The sequence below is a fragment of the Pimephales promelas genome, chromosome 17 (assembly GCF_988280905.1).
Source record: "Pimephales promelas chromosome 17, fPimPro1.hap1.1, whole genome shotgun sequence".
NCBI classification, from domain to species: Eukaryota; Metazoa; Chordata; class Actinopteri; order Cypriniformes; family Leuciscidae; genus Pimephales; species Pimephales promelas.
In genome coordinates this window covers 3,973,675-3,991,000 of record NC_142785.1, presented here as the reverse complement: position 1 = coordinate 3,991,000, position 17,326 = coordinate 3,973,675, and the positions used below count along the sequence as shown (strand labels likewise).

At 36.2% G+C, this 17,326-nt stretch overlaps 1 protein-coding gene across 1 annotated transcript; it reads left to right on the top strand.

The window, feature by feature from the left end:
- Positions 1-3,167: 3,167 nt before the first annotated feature.
- tlcd3bb (TLC domain containing 3Bb) lies at positions 3,168-16,885 on the top strand. The gene is made up of 7 exons (XM_039657672.2): positions 3,168-3,756; positions 5,136-5,335; positions 6,151-6,234; positions 8,150-8,372; positions 8,472-8,567; positions 13,128-13,237; positions 15,973-16,885. Exons 2-7 carry the CDS (start codon positions 5,211-5,213, stop codon positions 16,238-16,240), a joined length of 906 nt encoding a protein of 301 aa, XP_039513606.2. The 5' UTR covers positions 3,168-3,756; positions 5,136-5,210; the 3' UTR covers positions 16,241-16,885.
- Positions 16,886-17,326: the final 441 nt, after the last annotated feature.

Genomic DNA, 17,326 nt, shown 5'->3' with positions numbered 1-17,326 from the left:
GTGAGCTAGAGATTCGCACATCCAGTCATGTGTACGGAACTGGCCAAATAATTAAACTCTTGTTTTTTTGTGCGTCAATGTGACTTAATTTGTCACTGATTACCCAGACTACCGTTATACTTGTTTAAACAACCGTACGAGACGTGAAACCTGGCCTGATGTGTGCCGACCGCTCATAAATCACCTGAAAGCAAATGCTAACTATTAGTCGCTAGCTTCTTTTTACAGGACTGTCCTGAATGGTTACATTTAGAATGTAAAAATGAACGTTTTTGATGTTGTGTGAGACGTGATCAAACCTAAAATATCGTAGAATGCTTGTTTGAGTCTAATCATTTGGTCACGACTGTACTGTAGGGTTTTGAAATACCCACGTTTTCCTTCATCAATACATCAACTATAGTATTGAAACCATGAATCTGTAACGAGGAGGTGCAGAACTAGGAAACTCGAAGAGAGGGAAGATAATAGGAAGAAGTGTTTAAAGGCTTTTCCTTCAGATTTGTCCTCGTGTTATTTTTCTGAGCAGCAGGCCATCAAATGAAAGCTGTTGTTACTGCTTCCATAGAGACTCTTTTGTAGAAGATGTGTGTTTTTTTCTGTTATGAATGTGTGAATGGTGTGTTTAAAGAAGGGCTTAATCATGTACGCTCAAGGAAAACTGAACTTCACACACGCGCTCAAGGTGGAAAAAAAAAAAAGACTCGTTGGTTTCGTACTGGAGTGATTTGTTTGATCAGTTTAGTGTTGGTACTGTATATCTGGTTATTCATGAGCTTAATTTGAATATGAGATTTGTTCTTTCTGTCTAGAAACGTAGTTGTTATTATAAGCTTCAGATCATATTTAGGTTGTTTTTAATTTAGCATTAAGATGAAATAATACCTCTAATCTCTGTACAGCTCTGGCACTGCATCTCAATGCCTTATTGTACTCTAGCGCATTTAATTTGTCAAACACTACAACTATTTTAAATTATAGTCGACGACGAACCAGTAAAAAAAGAAAAGTAAGATAATAATGGGATGTATTTATATTTATATTTTTATATTTCTCAGCAGCATATGCATGTCTATAAACAGAGCAAAACAAAAATGTTGATGCTTACTATGATCATGGATATTATGTTATTATTTTGTAGATGATGTAGATCATGTTATCATTTTGTAATTTTGACTATTAAAAGGAAATGGAGTAATCATATCTCTGTGGGTCACGTGACTTATATCGTCAAGATTAGTGTGTGCGGAAGAGGAGGTCAAGGTCAGATCTGCGCACACACACAGTCATGTTATCTGAAATAATAATCTATATCAGTGTAAATGGGGTCACTGAGAAAGCAGGCAAAACCAGAACAAACACACTGAAGTCAGTGAAGCGCACAGTGCTTTCTGATCTTCCTGAAGATGAGTGTGTGTCTCGCTGTTCTCTGTGTTGTAATTTATCTTGAGCGCATTAATAATTCATGCAACTCTTTGGTGTGATCAGCTTTAGACCTTGTGTTGGATCCCAGGACTCCAGGTGTCAATATTCGTGCCCTTTCACTGTCCTCTTATTATATGTATGTACATTCAAAGGGGTGACATCATCAACATATGCAACCAAGCAATTAATGACTATGATTGTTACAAGTGCGATTGGGATCCCTCTGACACTTAACCTACACCATTAACCATTCATTCAGCCTGGACCACTTACTTTATTTTGGGGATTACATTGTCTTTTGAATATAAGCATTAAAAATTGAAATATGTACTTGCACTTTTTATTATTATATTTTACTTTTAAGATTATTATATAAAACTTTTAATTTTACTTTTGGTATTTGTGTGTGTGTGTGTGTGTATATATATATATATATATATATATATATATATATATATACATACACACTACCCAGTCCAAAAAAAACAAAGTTGCTGTTTGGATTTAAATGGGCAAATAAATTAAAGGAGTAGTTGATAATTTAATCTTTCTTCAGTTGAAAAGAAATCAAGGTTTTTGATGAAAATATTCCAGGATTTTTCTCCATATAATGGACTTCAATGGGAACCAATCGGTTCAAGGTCCAGATGAGAATTTCAGTGCAAACTGTTCAAAGGGCTTTAAACGATTCCAGACGATGAATAAGGGTCTTATCTAGCGAAACGATCACTCATAAAAAAAAAAGTTTAAGTTTTATAAGCTCAAATGGTCGCCTTGCTCTGTTCTGTGACGCACGTTTGTGACTCTCTTTTTCAAACTCGTTCATCAAAATGAACGAAACTTTTTCTAAATCGTTTGGTTCATTCAATGAACGAATTGACTTGGAAAAAGATTTGTTCATTTTGATAAACTTAAACTTTGTTTGTTTTTTTTTGTTTTTTTAATGAGCGATCGCTTCGCTAGATAAGACCCTTATTCATCGTCTGGAATCGTTTAAAGCCCTTTGAACAGTTTGCACTGAAATTCTCATCTGGACCTTGAACCGATTGGTTCCCATTGAAGTCCATTATATGGAGAAAATCCAGGAATGTTTTCATCAAAAACCTTATTTTCTTTTCAACTGAAGAAAGAAAGACATGGACCTCTTGGATGACATGGGGGTGAGTAAATTATCAGCAATAGTTTTTTTTAAAAGTGAACTACTCCTTTAAGTGTAAAAATGATATTTTGTTTTCACACAAATTGCTGTCCTTGATACAGCAGCCATTACCATCACCAAACATTTTATAGAAAAAAAACATGAGTTTGTATTTGGACAGCTCAGCCTGTATTTGAGCAATTTGTATTATAATACGCATTCAGATTTTATTAATTTGTGTTATTAAATTCCAACTCTTTTCCCAAAAAGTGATGTGTGTGTGATCTCAGTGTCCACTCACAGCCCAAGCTACGCTTCAGATCTTTTATTCTGGGCCCGATTTAACACAGAATGAAAGAAGATCCACTTTTCAACATGCCATAACTGACAACAATCCACCCACATGTTGACAGCATGTAACGTCGGTCGCATGATATAAACACAAATGCTTCCATTAGTGAGGTAACAGTTTTGGATACATATCGACTCGAGGGATTGGTACTGACGTTTCCCCCATCGGGTTTCCCCCCAAAGAATAGCCCGAATCCACTAACAAACAATTAGCAGATCCCACATGCGTCCTCATTTTGTTCTCCGGAGGGAACTCTCCGTTCCGCTCATTGTTTTGAAATCCGCACCTCAGATGTTGTGAGGATGATGATGGTGCTCTCAAGCCCTCCACTGACCTACATAACAGCAGCTTATGGGTGGAAAGGTCGACGCTAGAGCAAACGTCGGAGTCCTGTATGGTTTGTGAAGTCAGCGCGTTGCGTTATTGATTCGCTGGTGATGGACACGCGCGTTGCAGCGTTGCTGCTGCCATCGCACTGCTGTCCTCTGTGGGAATCCGGTCGATAATGTAGCATGAGACCAGGCAGGAGAACGGACTTTATCTCACCACTGTGTCTGTGGAGGAGGTGTCGCGGTCTGAGGCGCATTTCAGTGACTGAAAACACCGTCTGACAGGAACCAAACCGAGACATTCAAGCGACGTCGGGAGCGATTCCGTGCGCAAAAGCCGACTGAACAGACACAAGCGCCTATTTGAGCAACGGAGCTTCAACTCTACAGTTATTGACTTCAGAGAAACTGCAAATATACACCAAAAACCATGTCAGTTGATAAAACATGCACCCGCTCTTCGCTATTTGTTTGCAGGAGGACGCGAGGGTCGACAGGCCGCTGACAGACACGTATGTTCATCCTCTCGCTTCATTCATTCACAACATGTTCCAGAATATGTTTGTTAGTTTGACTATTCCAATGCTGGAGACCATTATAATCACGCAAACACGAGCATTGTCCTCCATTAACCCAATAACGCGTCATTTTTCGACGCGTTTGTCACTTAGTAATGTTTTGAATAAAAGGGACGTCGACCATTTTGTATGTAGATTGAGTCAACGTGCTGCTACTTTTCTTCTTAAACCTGCGGGTTTTGTGTGATTGCACGATAGCGCATTGCGCATTTTTTGCCTGTGCTGTGCGTTAAGCTGGGGTCCACGTGCATTTACATCAGCTGATCTAGAAACGATAAATGCTCATCTAAAATAATATGAGTGCTTTTATGGTCAGTGCAGCTGTGGAAAAGGCTGTTTGCGTGTATGAGAGTGATGGATGTCCAACAGCGTTAGTGAGGATGATGTTGGGATGCAGGTCACATCCTTTGTTTTGGACAACAATAGGGGCCTGTGTCAAAACACTATTCACATCCCATTAATTACTGTGTTTTAAATTTATATTAGTATACCATGCATCCTATATTCTATCAAATACTATTGCATCAAGGTACAGCTTTTAAAATATTGTGTATACATTATGATTGTGATGTTAATTGATTGATATTAAATAACAATATATTTAATAATACACATGTAGCTATTTTTATTGTTGTTAACTTCTTTATACACTTAATATATATTGTAATAATATGTATTCTTTGTAATATTATTGCACTATATCAGTTTAAAAAAAAGATGTAGTTATAATATTCTAGTTCACTATTAAATATTTGTAATGTTTATTAACCTGATGTATATTTATACATATTTCTGCTTACTAACTTCATAAATAGCTGTATTTGCAAAAACACTACATTGTGTATTTTCTCTGATTTTGATATTTTTTATTCTTGTAACCACAGTATGCCTCAAATTAAAATGTTTAAAGAGTAAAGTTATCATAATTATTTATTTTTTTAGTATATTGTTCTATGTAATATGTTGGATTTAAAATGTGCACTTTGAATGTTCATTGTCCGTCATCATTTCACATTTACAGTAAGTTGTATTATATTAATACAGCGCATGTGTGATTTAGGGCAGAAAATGCAGGATATCATTGACTCTGAACATTAGTTCTGCCCATGACATGTGACTTGTGTCGGGCCACATGTGGTACCATATGGGGCGTGCATAATAACTTGGTTTATGCAACACAATTCATACTAAAGAGAATCCATTTCCCCCTTCTATTCTTTACTATTTCCATATTAAAAGCTACTTTGAAAATGTTGCTTCAGTCATTTGTTAGTTAGTTTCTTCATAAGCTTTCTCGCTGTGTTTTGTTCCAGAAGGGGGAGCCGGACGGGACGTCTGCGGAGGGCTTTTTTGAACACAGTATTATCAGAGTTCACCCATCAGAGACCATGTTGTCCATCTTAGCGGCGGGGTCTGTGTTCTTCCCGGGCCTTTTCCTGTTGTCCAAGCAGTGTCTCAAATCCATCCCTGGACTGCGCTGGAGTGAGGGCAATGCCGTCATCGTGTCCGCCAGGTAAAGACTTGCACAGAAGTTAAAGTTCTTTCATTATGCCCTTTTACAAAGTCTTGATTTTGTTTTTGGACTCTACTAGAATAGTTTTTCATTCTTAGATCCTCAAAAAAACATTATTTTTCACATTCTTGATATTATTATAGCAACACTCTGTTTAGTTCCAGTCTCTACGAAGCCCCTCCCTCTGAAAAGCACACTGTGCTCTGATTGGTCGGCTGGAGCAGTGTGTTGTGATTGGTCCCCCCTTACCATAACCAGCAGTTTCAACACACTACTAGTTAAAGGGATAGTTTACTTTGAAATTAATTTTTGGTATGTTTTAGCTTACCTCAAGATTTAGCATACCTTCAATTTTGATATTTTTAGGTCAAACCGTTCTTGTCTGTCAGTTTATAATGGAGGTCTATGGTCACCACCTCAAGGAGTCCAAATTAAGCACGATTTAATGACTCGTAAATGTAAGTACACATTAAAGGCCTAAGACACGAAACCACAGCCACGTCCAAGTGATCTGAGGGCGCGGGCGCTTTGTGGCTGTGGTTTCAAGAGGTAAAAAATATATAAATACTGTTCGTTTTCTCACACAAACCGCTCGTTTCGTGTCTTAGGCCATCAATGTGTACTTACATTTACGAGTCATTAAATCAAGTTTAATTTGGACTTCTCTGTGCATGCTCTTTGAGGTGGTGACCATAGACCTCCATTATATGACCATAAGTTATACAAGTAACTTGTTAGAAACATCACTGGACAATATGGAGACGTGAAAAGACATTGAGGAGAAGTGGCTGCAATTGTTTTGTTATATTTTCAAGGTTGGTGTCATCCATCCAAGCTATTATGGCTTCTACGGCTGGTTACATCATCTCCTCATCCTGTCAGGACATCATCGAGGACCAGTAGGTGCAACCGTCATCACTTTTTGGGACATAAAATAAATTTATATCAAATCTAGATCAGAATAGATGTAGTTTTGACGCTCTTTGTTCCGGGTGATAGGATACAAATAATAACAAAAATAAAAACCTATTGATTTGTTGATGTATTTGTTGGTCTGTTTAAAAAGCATAAAGGCCATACACATACAATTATGATTGTGTATTTTTGCAGTGAGATATGATGATAAATCTTGCGATTCAATGAAATGAATACTGACTTTTGAGTTCAATAATAATACAGCAAAAAGGCATGCGAAAAATAATCAGATTTATTTGATTACACTACCATTCAAAAGTTTGGGGTACGTTTTTTTTTTTTTTTTTTTTAGTTTTTGGGAACAAATGTATACTTTTATCCAACAAGGATGCATAAATTGATGAAAAGTGACAAAATTAAAAATATTTTTATTTAAAAAAAATGCTGCTCTTTTGAACTTTCTATTCATTAAAGAATCATGAGAAACTAATCATTGACATTTTTAAGAAATGTTTCTTGAGCAGCAAATCAACATATAAGAATGATTTTTGAAGGATCATGTGACTGAATATAATATAATATATAATTAATCGCGATTAATCGCATCCAACATAAAAGTTTGTGTTTACATAATATACGTGGGTGCACTGTGTATAATTATTTTATATATATAAATACACACACATGCTTGTATATATTTAAGAAATTTGTTCATGTATATAATGTATATAGATTTATATATAATTTATATTATATATAAATATAAATATTTTATTTATAAATAATATTTTTTTCACATGCATGTGTGTGTATATATATATATATATATATATATATATATACACAAAATAATTATACACAGTGCACCCACATATATTATGTAAACACAAACTTTTATTTTGCATGTGATTAATTGCGATTAATCGTTTGACAGCCCTAATATATATATATATATATATATATATATATATATATATATATTAGGGTTGTTCAAAGATTAATTGCGATTAATCACATGCAAAATAAAAGTTTTTGTTTACATAATATATTTGTGTGTGCTGTGTATAATTATATTGTATATAAATACACACATATGCATGTATATATTTAAGAAAATGTGTTCATATAAAAAAATATTTATATTCATATATAATATAGATTATGTATTTATATATACATTTATATATACAGTATTTACACATAAATAATTCTTAAATATATACATGCATGCATATGTATTTATATATACAAAATAATTATACACAGCACACACACATACTGTATATTATGTAAACACTTTTATTTTGGATGCAATTAATCATGGCTCTAATATATATATATATATATATATATATATATATATATATATTAAAATAACTGCTTTCCATTTTTAACATACTTTAATATGTATAAACATATATACATATATATATATTTAAATATTTCATAATTTTACTGTATTTTTGATTAAATAAATGCAGCCTTGGTGAGCAGAAGAGACTTTCCAAAAACATTCATAACCTTGCTGACCATAAACCTTTGAACGGAAATATATATTTGATGATATAATTTAAAGAACTACAATGTATCACATAATTTTTTAGATTTACTCATTTGTTTTTTATACTAACATTGCTAGAAAAGCTAATGTTTTATTGGTTTTATAGCATGCACAATAAATCAGGGGTCAAATTTCACAAAAATGTACAATTTTATTTTGAGGAAGGGATGAGGATGCTTTCAAAGTTCAAATTTTCATATTTACCAGATAATATTTGAATAATTATTTTGAATTTAAATGCCAATAATTTATTTAATCTTCATGACATCATACTTACCATTTCTGCATTTAATGTCGTCATACATTAGCCCTGACCTGTCTCTGCTTTACTTCTTCAGACATTGGCTGACCTGCTCCTACATTTGGTTTGCTGTGCCGTACTTTGTGTATGACATCTACGCCATGTTCCTGTGTTACTGGCACAAGCTCCAGGTCAAAGGTCACGAGGTGGACAACGGCTCCAGGTCCAAGGCCGTGGCGGTCCCTGGTTATCTCCGCCGGGAGTTCCTCATGATCTTACACCACGTCGTCATGGTCACCGCATGCTTCCCCATCTCCGTGGTAATGTTCACGACGGAGGCGATGCTCTCTAATGAAGCCTGTTAACTCAGAGAATCGGCTCATGTTCAGATGTGCCCTTTCTCTCACTTTGACTTGCAGTTCTGGAGGCAGGGAAAGGGCGACTACTTCCAGGGCGTCATGTTCCTGGCTGAACTCAGCACACCGTCCGTCTGTCTGGGGAAAATCCTCATCCAGGTACATTCATCATTGATCTGATGAGTGCTTCTTACCCTGATTCATCATGCTCTGCTTTAGTCTTAACAGTGTGTGTGTGTGTGTGACATTAAGCACAGCTTCAGTTATGGCGTACTTTAATACATTATTCATTGGAAAGTGTATTTACAGAAGTGCTGACTTATGCAAGTCTGGCCTGAACCCTGACAGAAAGTAAATATATGCTAATGCAATTACTGGAAAGGAAACACACACGCACACACACACTTAAAGTGATAGCTCACTTAAAATTAATTATTAAAATCAATTTACTCAAGCCTTTAAAAAAGAACTGTACTCGCAAATAATATAATATTACTGAAGTAAAAGGCCTTGTAAAGAAAGTACTGTTTCTTGACACGCTTTAAAAAAGTGCTCTTTGAAAGTTTAACTTTACCTTTTAAATAATTGTTTTAATCATCTTTTGTCGTTCTTTATGAGAGAAGTACACTTATTTTGATGTGTCGACTCGCATGCTAAAGCACATGTAAAGTACTCGATTATAATTTGTCGTTTGATATTACATTTAAAGTTAATATGTTGTAAATGCACTTGATTACAACTTCATTACTAATATGTAATTACAGATACATTTAAATACATGACTCAAGTTTCAATCGAAATAACATTCAAATATATTTTAGTTTACCAGAAACTCTCGTCAGTGCATGTTTCAAAAACACAGAAGCAATTGTGAAATTACAAATAAAGATGTGTTTATGTGATTAGTGGAACTTAAATGTGTTAAATAGGAACTTGATGGATGGATGGATGGATGGATGGATGGAAGGAAAGAAAGAATTATGGATAGATAGATAGATAGATAGATAGATAGATAGATAGATAGATAGATGGATGGATGGATGGATGGATGGATAGATAGATAGATAGATAGATAGATAGATAGATAGATAGATAGATAGATAGATAGATAGATCGATAGACGGACAGACAGACAGACAGACAGACAGACAGACAGATAGACAGATAGATAGATGGATAGATGATAGATGGATGGATGGATGGATGGATGGATGGATGGATGGATGGATGGATTGATGGATAGATGATAGATTGATGGATGGATGGATGGATGGATAGATAGATAGATAGATAGATAGATAGATAGATAGATGGATGGATGGATGGATGGATGGATGGATGGATGGATGGATGGATGGATGGATGGATGGATGGATGGATGGATGGATAGATGATAGATTGATGGATGGATGGATGGATAGATGATAGATTGATGGATGGATGGATGGATAGATGATAGATGGATGGATGGATGGATGGATGGATATATAGATAGATAGATAGATGGATGGATGGATAGATGATAGATTGATAGATGGATGGATAGATAGATAGATAGATAGATAGATGGATGGATGGATGGATGGATGGATGGATGGATGGATGGATGGATGGAAGGAAAGAAAGAATTATAGATAGATAGATAGATAGATAGATAGATAGATAGATAGATAGATAGATAGATAGATAGATAGATAGATAGATAGATGGATGGATGGATGGATGGATGGATGGATGGATGGATGGATGGATGGATGGATTGATGGATAGATGATAGATTGATGGATGGATGGATAGATAGATGATAGATAGATAGATAGATAGATAGATAGATAGATAGATAGATAGATAGATAAATAGATAGATAGATAGATAGATGGATAGATAGATGGATGGATGGATGGATGGATGGATGGATAGATGATGGATGGATGGATGGATGGATGGATAGATGATAGATTGATGGATGGATGGATGGATAGATGATAGATGATAGATGGATGGATGGATGGATGGATGGATGGATGGATGGATATATAGATAGATAGATAGATGGATGGATGGATAGATGATAGATTGATAGATGGATGGATAGATAGATAGATAGATAGATGGATGGATGGATGGATGGATGGATGGATGGATGGATGGATGGATGGATGGAAGGAAAGAAAGAATTATAGATAGATAGATAGATAGATGGATGGATGGATGGATGGATAGATGATGGATGGATGGATAGCTGGATAGATAGATAGATGGATGATAGATGGATGGATAGATGATAGATTGATAGATGGATGGATGGATGGATGGATGGATAGATAGATAGATAGATAGATAGATAGATAGATAGATAGATAGATAGATAGATAGATGGATGGATGGATGGATGGATGGAAAGAAAGAAAAGAAGAATTATAGATAGATAGATAGATAGATAGATAGATAGATAGATAGATAGATAGATAGATAGATAGATAGATAGATAGATAGATAGATAGATAGATAGATAGTGTTGTGGAAATGATTCTCTGTTTTTCGAAAAGATAGGAGGAAGAAGACAAGTGGAAACCTTTTCGAAAGTCAAAGTATCAAAAGTTTATTTTCTTGCAAGAAAATAAATCCAATCTTTGGCGTTCAACATACAGAACAGTGTCTACATGTGAAGGCGAAGGCTAGTCCTTCTCATCATCCTTATATACCTGAAAACCCAGGAAACCATGCAGGCTATGTCTGGTTTTGCTACCGATTGTCTCCTACACCGTCTAGCAAGGAAACATGTTTGCGCTGCTCTTAACTATTCTTGTAGACCGTATATTTAATCTGGACAGCACAATGACGTTTGTGTTTTAAGTTTCCTGTGTTCAAGTACAGCTTGACTTCACACCTCAATTTATCTCTTGGTTGCAAGTTCTGTTCGACCTCACACCTTTCTGCTTTATCTTTTGTTTGATCAAAACCCTGCACAAATATAATTCACACTTGAGATACAATGAGCTATTAAAATGTTTCCATGCTGCTTGCTTCTTTGTTAAACACAGAACAATATGTCCTCACACTAAGCTTACATTGCTTATGCATTTCTAACAGTTTAGTTATACCTTAAGCTTACTCTAACTTATGCATTTCTAACAGCTTGTTATATCTTTAACAATGTCCTTTGGATTACATGAACATCTTCCTTTAAATGCTTATGAGTATATGTTAGATGATATGAATATTTCCCTTTAAATGCTCATGAATACCTCTTCTCCAACGTTAGTAAAAGTTACACACACATCTATCACATCTTAATGAAATAAAAGAAAACATATAAAAGAAAATAAAGATCATATATGAAAGAAAAGAAACTTGTATAAATGTAAATGCAAAATTAGCCATTACAATAGATAGATAGATGGATGGATGGATGGATGGATGGATGGATGGATGGATGGATGGATGGATGGATGGATGGAAGGAAAGAAAGAAAGAATTATAGATAGATAGATAGATAGATAGATAGATAGATAGATAGATAGATAGATAGATAGATAGATAGATAGATAGATAGATAGATAGATGGATGGATGGATGGATGGATGGATGGATGGATGGATAGCTGGATAGATAGATAGATGGATGGATGGATGGATAGATAGATAGATAGATAGATAGATAGATGGATGGATGGATGGATGGATAGATAGATAGATAGATAGATAGATAGATGGATGGATAGATGGATAGATGGATAGATGGATGGATGGATGGATGGATGGATGGATGGATGGATGGATGGATGGATGGATGGATGGATGGATGGATGGATGGATGGATGGATGGATGGATAGATAGATAGATAGTGACATGAATGAACGTGTCAGGATAGATGAAGGCATGCGTTGCTAATTCTTCTTCCTGCTTCACCCTCTCAGAGCCTCATCTACAGCCCGATCATGGCCACAGCTGCTGCTGAATATAGCTCTCTGAATAGAGATGAGATTTAACACATAATGTGATATCTGACTCGGCCCGTCCACCCCTCCCCCAGCCTCCAGTATAGGGAACAACACAGTTTAGTTTGGTACCGAGCCAGGTGACAGCATGTGTGTTTGTACCACTGCTGAGTGAACGGAATAAGTGTGTTTAATAACTTGCTACACATCCAACATTAACTTCCCTTAAAGGTGAAGTATGCTGTTTATGCTACTGATCTGTCATTAAACGAATAGTTCACTTAAAAATAAAAATTCTGTCGTCATTTACTCGCACTCAAGTTGTTGCAAACCTGTATGAGTTTCTTTCTTCTGCTGAACACAAAGGAAAATATTTTGAGGAATGTTGGTTGTTGGTCCCCATTGACTTCAATAGTAAGAATAAAATACTATGTAAGTCAATAAGACGTATTAACTCTGGAAGTAGGAATGGAAAATAAGGATAGTTTCCTAACAGGTTTCCAAAAACACTCCTGTTGCCCTCTGTCTGCCCTCGTTCTCTCACATCATTATGATGAAATGAATTGTAAAATATTACTAGAGGATAAGTGTCGGGAGTCTTGAGGAAAAACAGTATAATAAACATGACCCTTTTATTCCCAACACAGTTTGCCGAGGAGCATTTCAGAATCCACAACACTCATTCTTTTTTTTTCTTACTTATTTCCCCCTCTTTCATTATGTTGCATTACTTATTCTCTCTATTTGTCTTTTTTTCTCTTTCTATCCTACTGTTAAGTACAAGCAACAGCACACACTTCTTCACAAAGTGAATGGAGCTGTTATGCTGATCACTTTCTTCCTCTGTCGAGTCCTTCTCTTCCCCTATCTCTACTACGTTTACGGAAGGTATGTCTCTTTTAAAGTTTCTTCACTTTTACAGGAATAGCTCACACAAAAATGAGAATGATAGCATTATTTACTCTCCCCATGTTTTTCCTGCTTGTATATGGTTGTCTTCATCAAATAAGGTCCTTTAGGTAACATTAGTTGATGCATTAGTTACCATTAACCAACAACGAATAATATATTTGGTACAGGAAAGGAATTTATAAAACGGTTAGTTCGAATCCTTGATTCTGATTGGTCAAGAGCTGTGCTTTATTCACGATAAAACATGGCTATGACCGCTTCAGCACTGCAGTTCTATGTTGTTTTTATTTGAGCTTTCATGCATATTTTACACATTGGAGCGTTGTTGCTGTTCACGATCAGGGACTATTTTTTCTAGCGGAAGGAAGGCTTTTAGTGATTTTACTAATACATTGTTTTTTACTTTAATATTGTGTGGCAACCATTTTATAAAAGCAATAAGGTACTTGAGGCAAGTACTGTATCGTGAATAAGTAACGGCTGAAAGGGTTACTCCGCTTCGCGTCGTGCCTAACAACGCACTTCAGCCGTTACTTATTCACGATACAGCACAGCCTCTCGTACCTTATTGCTTTTATAAGGAATATTAGGCTGCTGTCACTTTAAGACGTAATGTTCAATATAGGCCTACTGATACTGTCACACGTGCGTTTTCTTTTCATTCACTTAAAGGAGTAGTTCACTTTTTAAAAAAACTTTTGCTGATTTTTTTTTCACCCCCATGTCATCCGAGATGTCCATGTCTTTCTTTCTTCAGTCGAAAAGAAATTAAGGTTTTTGATGAAAACATGAAAATAGATAGATGGATTTGATGAAAACGAATCTTTTTTCATTCATTTCATTCATCAATAATCATTCAATGAACGAAATGACTCGAAAAAAGATTTGTTCATTTTGAGTTCGAACAGGAGAGTCACGAACGCGCATCACAGAACAGAGCAAGGCGAGCATTTGAGCTTATAAAACTTAAACTTTTTAAATTTATTTTTAAATTTATTTTTTATTTAAAAAAAAAAAATTTATTTATATATTTTTATTTTTTAATTTATTTTTATTCATCGTCTGGAATCGTTTAAAGGCCTTTGAAGCGTCACTGAAACTCTCATTTGGACCTTGAACCATTTGGTTCCCATTGAAGTCCATTATATGGAGAAAATCCTGGAATGTTTTCATCAAAAACCTTAATTTCTTTTCAACTAAAGAAAGAAAAACATGGACATCTTGGATGACATGCGGGTGAGTAAATTATCAGCATTTTTTTTTTAAAGTGAACTACTTTAAGAGATAACCTACAGTACTATGTTTACTGGGATACTCGCCAAGACGGGCATGATTTTGTGTTAAACTGTCCGTTCAAGCGCACGAAGACATGGAAGAGCTCAATTCAGTATTTGCGTGTTGTCAGGCGCGGCTTTCTGGGCGCGTGCTTCAGATGTGCAAGTTCTTTTCGCGTCTTCTTGCGCTTTAATGTTTAAATTGGCAAGGTTTAAAAACACATGACAGTTCTGTCAACTCTTGGCAGTCATTATATACAAGCCCTCCTTTCGATCTAGCACGTCAGTTCTCTTTACGTCGCGCGCGCCTCTCTTTCTCTCACGTCGAGTGCGCATGTGTGAGAAAATTAAATCTGCGCTAAACGTATCAATCACAGGCGACTGGAATCTTACCATTTACTAGCCATTGGCTAATTTAAGACATTTTTAGTCGCCTAGCATGATATTTGGTTAGCCTGGCTAACGCCAGACCATGTATCATTGAGAATGAGACGTGGTCTGGAAACCATGTTAATTTTCTCGTATTTGAAGGCGTGGTTTACGAATGCCCAGAGACGTATTATTGGGTGCTACGAATGTCTACCAAATGCGCCTGTACGTAGCTCATAGCCATACCAGATGACGTATGTAAAGCGACAGACGTATGTAGAGGTAGCTTCGCATCCGCTGCCATGATCGATAGATATAAACAAACTGCTTCGGTGTGTCGCATGTACGTCGTCATCGTCTTGCCGTTCTCTCCCTGTTCTGTGATTGGTTCCCTATCTCAGGCGAAAATTTGGTTCATGGTGTCCAGGCTGCCTAGCAGCGTGATTAAAGGGATACTCCACTTTTTTTTGGAAATAGACTAATTTTACCACTCCCCCAGAGTTAAACAGTTGGGTTTTACCGTTTTCGAATCCATTCAGCCGATTTTCTGATATTTAGAAGAATATCAGTAACCAGACAGTTTCTGGTCTCATTGACTTTCATATACTATGGAAGTCAATGAGACCAGAAACTGTCTGGTAACTGATATTCTTCTAAATATAAAAAAAATCGGCTGAATTGATTAGAAAGCGGTAAAACTCAACTGTTTAACTCTGGGGGAGTGGTAAAATGAGCCTATTTCTAAAAAAAGTGGAGTATCCCTTTAAAGGCAAGGCAGCATGGGGAAACCCAGGCTAATATTTGGTGGCATATGCGAGTGATTTACGCACATTGTAGAGGGTCGCACTGAAAAATAACAGCATATGGGTTTGGATAAACATGAGGGTGAGTAAATAATATCTTTTCATAACTATTCCTATAACTTCCTTCCTTTTCCTAACTTCCGCTCTGAGGTGACAATGATTCTGAAACCATCTTTAGAGAGAAACACACTCTTTTTAAGTTTTTGACTGCAACTCAATTTCTTTAGTTTCCGTCCACATTCTCTGTCCATTTCCTCTTTTCCAGGTACGCCTCGATTCCCTTCTACCGGGTCCCTTTTGTGGTGCCCTGGCAGTGTAATCTGGGAGCGGCTCTGCTCATGGCCCCGCAGCTCTACTGGTTCTCCCTGATCTGCAGAGGAGCCCTGCGCCTGTTCACCGGCCGGTCCTCGCGCTCCCGCAAACCCGCGGCTCCGGTCAAGGCCGAGTATGAAGGACACGAGGGAATGCCTCAGTCAGCCAATGGATACAGTACACAGATGGGGGGTCGGGACACACCCACAATGTCTCACTGAGGGGAGGAGCTTATGCAACCGAGACTGGATTGGATGAACGGCTGAGTAGAAGGGGCAGGTTGCCAAGGAAGTACACAGAGTGATTAAAGAGGTACCGAAATAGACTAGACGCCCTGTAATGCATTACAGAACAGCATTATGTTTAGTTACAGGGCTCGTGTACTGTACATAAGACATGCTTTAGTAGATCCAGGGAAGCTATGGCGGAAAAAAAAATCAGTGGAAGTGTCTACACAATGGCCACGTCACAACTGAGGCAATAAGTGCAAATTTTACGTGAGAACATTTCTGAACCGAGAGAAGCACTTTTTGCTTGAGGCACTTTGAAGGGGTCGCAGAATGTCAAACTGAGGTCTTTTCTTTGCATATATTACTGTAGTGTTGCAGATACATCATTCATAGAAAACTCCTTGACTTATTATATTTAGCACTGGTCTACAATGAGCAACCCAAGCTTTAATATCTCTGGAGAGTTCAGTCCAAAGGCCTCTTGTTAGGTTCACCCAAAAATGAACATTTATTTTATTAGTGAAACACAAATTTGAGATGTTAGGCAGAATGTGTGTCCATACAGGGATATATTCTGTTTCAAAATGGGGAAAAAAGGACCATATACACTACCGTCGGTATTAAAAAAAAATAAAATGATGCATTAAATTGGTCAAAAGTGACAGTAAATACATTTATTATGTCAAAATATTTCAATTTTGAAAAAAATATCAATTTCTATATGAACAACTTTTTTCAACATTGATAATAATCAGAAATGTTTCTTGATTATCAAAAGACTGGAGTAATGATGCTGAATATCAGCTTTGATCACAGGAATAAATTACATTTGACAAAAAATTAATATAGAAAGCAGTTAAATTGTAATAATATCACACAATTTTACTGTCTTTATTAAATAAATGCAGCCTAGGCGAGCAGAGAAGAGATGTTTTAAAAACGGTAAAACATCTTGCCGATCAAACTTTTGAATAAAAGTTTAAGTATATTAAAATTCAGGCCGATATGATAAGACGGTAATTATTGATGTTATAATTAAAAAAATACTTAAGACTACCTAAGACTTTTTAAATGCTA